Source organism: Onychostoma macrolepis, chromosome 09, assembly GCF_012432095.1.
Source record: "Onychostoma macrolepis isolate SWU-2019 chromosome 09, ASM1243209v1, whole genome shotgun sequence".
Lineage (NCBI taxonomy): Eukaryota > Metazoa > Chordata > Actinopteri > Cypriniformes > Cyprinidae > Onychostoma > Onychostoma macrolepis.
In genome coordinates, this window is record NC_081163.1 from 12,841,418 (window position 1) to 12,847,019 (window position 5,602).

At 34.5% G+C, this 5,602-nt stretch overlaps 1 protein-coding gene across 1 annotated transcript; it reads right to left on the minus strand.

Moving 5' to 3' along the window:
* Positions 1 to 242: 242 nt before the first annotated feature.
* mpc2b (mitochondrial pyruvate carrier 2b) lies at positions 243 to 4,505 on the minus strand. The gene is made up of 5 exons (XM_058787150.1): positions 4,164 to 4,505; positions 2,523 to 2,563; positions 2,290 to 2,374; positions 2,102 to 2,213; positions 243 to 867 (listed from the first exon to the last, which is right to left on the minus strand). The coding sequence occupies exons 1-5, from the start codon at positions 4,261 to 4,263 to the stop codon at positions 822 to 824; spliced, it is 384 nt and encodes a 127-aa protein (XP_058643133.1). The 5' UTR covers positions 4,264 to 4,505; the 3' UTR covers positions 243 to 821.
* Positions 4,506 to 5,602: the final 1,097 nt, after the last annotated feature.

A 5,602-nucleotide genomic window follows, 5' to 3' on the forward strand; every position in this document is an offset into this window, starting at 1 on the left:
CAAGTTGTGTGCATTGCATTGTGGGATACATGTGCTCGGGTTGTACAATGCACATTCTGGTGCAGTGTACAAAAAATGCATACTATGAGTAGAATAAACAGTAGAAATTGTGTGAGTAATATGGTAGTATGATACTCCTTAATTGTTTTAAATAATAACATTTTTGTATAATGCTGGATAAAGGTGATTAATGCATAGATGAACCGTACCCTTAATTATCAGTGCAAGACACTTTTAGTAAATTTGATTTTAATATTACTTTATTTTGATGTTAATCAAATTTCCAATATTACAGTACAGTTCAGTGCATATTTTGTAATGTATGGGTTTTGACAAACAATTTCATGTTATGGATATGTAAAAATAAACAAAAAAAGTATTACAGTTGTTTAGTAAATATTTCCTAAGAAATACATATAATGAAGGAGACTTTTCTCAAATTTATTTGGAGACATTCTGATAACAGTATGACAGAAGCTGAGTGAAGTAAGGTACGAATTATGATGGTAACTCAAGTATATTGGATGGAAAACTGTAACTTTATCAAGATGCATTTGAAACAAGCCTTTTAAAGATTGTGCAATCATACTAATATGAATATGTAACATTTTGTGCGTTATTAACAACCATATTATTTTTTGCTATAGGTACAAGTGGCACGAGACAGTGACCTGAGCTCTAAAAGAATCAGATGATCTCTGTTCATGAAGAAAGTATGTGGAGGCTCTACTGGATGACTGATGATGGAGGGGAAGTTTCTGGGGTACCAGGCGAGGAGAGTCCCTTTCGGTCCTCTGGATGCACTTTACACAGCTCTGGTATCAAACCTGAGCTTCTTTCTCCTTTGCCTTCTGTTCCTGGTTATACCTGTGGGGAATAAAGAGCTCATATATTGAACATCCCCCAACTTGGTCACACACCTAAATTACACAATATGCTGGAAGACCCGGTCTGCTTTATTGCTACCAGTCTTGTTAAAGTGTAGATAAGCAAAAGTAAGCTGAGGTCACAGCAGATAAAATGTGAAAAGGTTGGCACAACAGCAATAAAGCATATACTCTCTTAAAAATAAAGGTGCTTCACGATGCCATAGAATAACCTTTTTGTCTAAATGGTTCCATAAAGAACCTTCAATATCTGAAGAACCTTTCTGTTTCCCAAAAGGTTCTTTGTGGCGAAAGAAGCTTCTTCAGATTATAAAAAGGTAAGAACCTTAAACTGAATGGTTCCTTGTGGAACCAAAAATGGTTCTTCTATGGCTTCGCTGTGAAGAACCTTTATTTTTAAGAGTGTACCGTTTTATTTAGAGAGAGGGTGGAAAATGGTCATGAGAAATAAAATTATGAGTATTCTGGGTGCAAAAAAACTTCAATAATAATCCAAAATAAGTACATTTCAAGAGGGAAAACAATGCATAAATACACCATTTTAGGTAACATTTAATTAGACTATGCAGCTGTTTCCTTTTAATGAGCTCTTTTATTATATACATCTACATAGCTGGTGCCCCTGTTTCCTACTTGGCATGAAATAGAAGTTCCTCTTTTCCACCCTATTGTGATGTATATCCAAGCGAAACGGCTTCTTGAATTAGGAAAAAATTACTGTAGACCAGGATTTAATTTGGTCCAGCAGGAATTGATTGGATCATTGTTATTTGCTATTGCTGCGATTTCATTTGAGTGACACATTGCTGGAGGGGAGATGTTATTGTCCTGCCCTCGCAACATGTGAACACGTCGTCAGAGAAGAGAAGAGGTGTCAGTGCAAGGGGGAGGAAAGGTTATTTTGATTGAATATTATTTCGAGGGCAATAAATAAAATAAAAAATTATATGCACATATCATTTATAATAATAATAAAAAAATCATGTTGACTTTAAGTTTCACTTTTTTGTCACAGCCATTGACGGATCCAGAAATGAATCACATGCAGCTTTTATGCAAGACTTGATGCACTTCACTGCCAGACTGTTTGCATCAGCTCAAGGTTTGTTTGGAAACTGGACAAAAGTCTAAAATCAAGAGCATTCACCTTTTGCCCGTTTCCCCATTTAAGTGATTTTATAGCATGTATTGTGTAGGTTAGTGAGAGAACTCACTTCCATATTCTGTAGAGCTGTGATCCTCCTGAACCTCCAACAAAGAAGTTTACAGCAAAGAGATTCCAGTTCTTGGGTATAATAACCAAGGAATACCTGGACCAAATAAGACCTGAAAAACAGAGAGTGAGGGAGATTGGGATCTTTGAATTGTTTTTTTAAATAATTGGTTACTGTGTGAGATATACCTGTGGCTGTCAACACAGCAGATTGGGAGGTACTGAGTTTCTCTGCTGGACGTGTCATGTCCGCTAAGCCAGCCATGACCAGACCCTGTGTGAAATCAGAAATGAAACAATTATCCATCTATATATATATATATATATATATATATATATATATATATATATATATATATATATATAAATAAATAATCAATTAATCCAAAGAACATCCAGATCCTGTGTGTTATTAATCTTACCCATTTAAACATTGGTGCCCAGAAGAAAACAGTCTTTGGACCTAAACAAAAAGAGTTAAACTCAATACAGTTAAACTCATGTTTAACAGATGAAATGTGTGTAATTGTGACAGCAATCAAGTGTTTCAACACAAAACAGTAAAAAAAAAAAAAAAAAAAAGTACTGACACAGAAGATAATTTTTACATGTTTTTACACTAAATACTTGTTCTTGCCAGTACACTTTGTGGTTGTGTTTTCATAACAAATATGTATAATATCTTTCTAAAATATGAAGGTAAATGTAAATAAAATTTTTTACAGCACTGAAGTACACAGATTTGAACCAGAATGTCTGTGAGCTGATGGCTCTGCGTTGTGAATATGTTCACCAGACCATGCCAAAAAGCACAGACCTTAATTGATTTTCAATAAGAAATACAATATACAATGGCTGATGGTACAAATGTTTAATCAATTATGGATTATTATCTGTAAACAATCAATGTTTAAATATTCAATAAGACTAATTGCACCGATCAGCTTTAGTATAGGTCCAGCCATCAGTGATCTACTCAATACAACAGGTTTGTTTTAGAAAATAAAAAAAATGACAAAATACCCATTTTAATATCATTGAATAAAAGATCAGTCATCTCTAGTGCTTAATATGATTCCTGTCAGTCAACCTCTGCTTATCAACACGCATACAATTTGATCACTATTTATTCTACCACCAATGACTAGAACTATAAATACTTTAACTCCCTTTAGAGAACTCATGTGAGATTATTAGAACAGAAAATATTTTCAGTTATTCAGTAACAGAAATATTAGAGAACGATTTCTGTTTCTCAAGGGCACTTTCCACAAATACAGTACACTTTGGTGACCTTTTTTTGTTTGTTTTGTTTTACACTCTCTTTCATTACATGTACAATTAAAATATTTTACAATGGATTATTGTTTAAAATCATAAATATATAATACTAACACTTAGTAATACTAGTTGGAAAACTAGAATCATACAAATCAAGACTTTACAAGCATTAGTCATGTCCCAAAATTTGAACATACAAAAAAATTGTTTAAACATTTAATTAAACAAGTTTAGGCACATCCTTTCACTGACCAATTGATAAAATTGAAGAAAAAAAAAAAAAAACAGTGTTAATTCTCACTTGTGATGTGTAAATACATTTTTAAAAAGAATTTCAAAATCATTGAAAGTGCCAAAAACACAAAAGCAAGTATGGCAAGGCCAGAACTGCAGACCAGTGTCAACAATACACAAATAAATAAATACAAATAATAATAATCATAAACTTCTACATATTATACAGTGGCTATAATTCAATACCATATTAGTTACACGCCAAGCACCTTCATAAATCATTTTCTATCTAAAACCTCAATTCCATTCTAGGCTATGCGTCTAAGGAGACTGATTCTGATCTATTCGTGCACCAAGTTTATTATTACCTTTATTTTAAAGCACTGGAGTCACTCCGTTTTTGACCTTAAACAATGAGACAAAAACACCTTCTCAGGTAGTAGACTCTATGGCTGCACCGTCACTTCAGTGTATGCTGCCACCTCAAGAGGTTAACAGGATCAGTATCAGTGTCAAATAAACTGTCACGCTAACAGCATTTGTGTTACCTGCAGGGTGGTTATAAACAGGTCTCAGTTTAGCCGGCAGCATATGCTCGATCCTGCCGAGGATTCTGTGGTAAGAAGCCCTCAGCCCCACCATAGCCATGATGACTGCTAAACAAGCTAAATGCTACCACTGCAAGCACGAAAATACCGCTGAGGACGTGCAAAGCACTCTGCTGCTATTGACCCGTGATGTTACCAAAAGGCAAGAGCCCGTGGTCAGGAAAACAAGGCCTTTGGACGAGCATAAAGTACAAAGTCTACGATATTGTCCTACTTTCGACCTTGCTAATGCAGTTTACTGCTCTGTTGTCTTGTGAAGTGTCAGTGGGGACGCGTCGCAAAACTAATTGCGTCATGACGTGAATGAGCCGCTGCGGTAAATGATTGGTTAATGTGGTCACGCCTCTTTGTGTGATTGGCTGGAAGGAGTTCGCACGCTCTTAAAAGGCGGGGCTTGGTCAGGACGCTTTGTTGTTTTTTTTGTTTTTTTGTCAGTACGCTTTGAGGAAAGAAACTGTTTTCGCGGTTACGTGGAGAGTATAAAAATTCCTGGAAGATTATTGTGGTATGCTGGGCGTGGAAGTTAAAAGTTTCAATGCATTTCAATAAATAAATAAATCGTCCTTCACAGTGTCATATTTGAGCGAAGAGAGTAACTTAGTTCGACAATAGCATGTTCGGAACAAACATTTATTGATTAATGGTTGATTAATGGTTAATAAACAAATCTAGTCATAAGGGTCAATTTTTGAAAGTGAGATTTATACATCAGCTGAATAAATAAGCTTTCCGTTGATGTATGGTTTGTTATGATAGGACAATATTTGGCCGAGATACAACTATTTAAAAATCTGAGGGTGCAAAAAATATATTTAGAAAATCGCCTTTAAAGTTGTCCAAATGAAGTTATTTGCAATGCATATTACTAATCAAAAACAGTTTTGATATATTTACGGTAGTAAATTTACAAAATATCTTCATGGAACATGAATTATTCTTTACTTAATATTCTAATGATTTTTGGCATAAAAGAATAAATCAATAATTTTGACCCATATTGTTGGCTACTGCTACAAATATCCGGGTCACAAATATACTGCATTTGTGTTTTGTGTATTTTTATTTCTGTATTTTATTTCTGTATGGGACTTGTTACTTTTCCCATCGCTTTTAAGTAGGGACCAATCACCAGTTTCCTTTTTTTTTTTTAAATAAAGAAAGTCTTTATTTAAAAAAAATGGAAACTGGTAATTTACCATGGGTGTTTTTCTTTCGCACGTCAGCCTTTTGAACTAATAGATTTAAACTATTGTTTTTAAATTTTAGTGTACAAATACTGTAGGTGATGTGTTGAGATTTGAATGCAGTCGGTGATTCTCGCATCGGCGTAAATGGTGCGCACATCTGACGCTCTCCAGAGCGACCAACACATTACAGTC

Coding starts and splice junctions, on each gene's coding strand:
- mpc2b (XM_058787150.1), bottom strand. CDS start 4,263: ATGGCTATGGTGGGGCTGAGGGCTTCTTACCACAGAATCCTCGGCAGG. Junction 2,564..4,163: donor TGTTTATAACCACCCTGCAG/GTAACACAAATG, acceptor CTTTTTGTTTAG/GTCCAAAGACTGTTTTCTTC. Junction 2,214..2,289: donor TGCTGTGTTGACAGCCACAG/GTATATCTCACA, acceptor TCTGTTTTTCAG/GTCTTATTTGGTCCAGGTAT.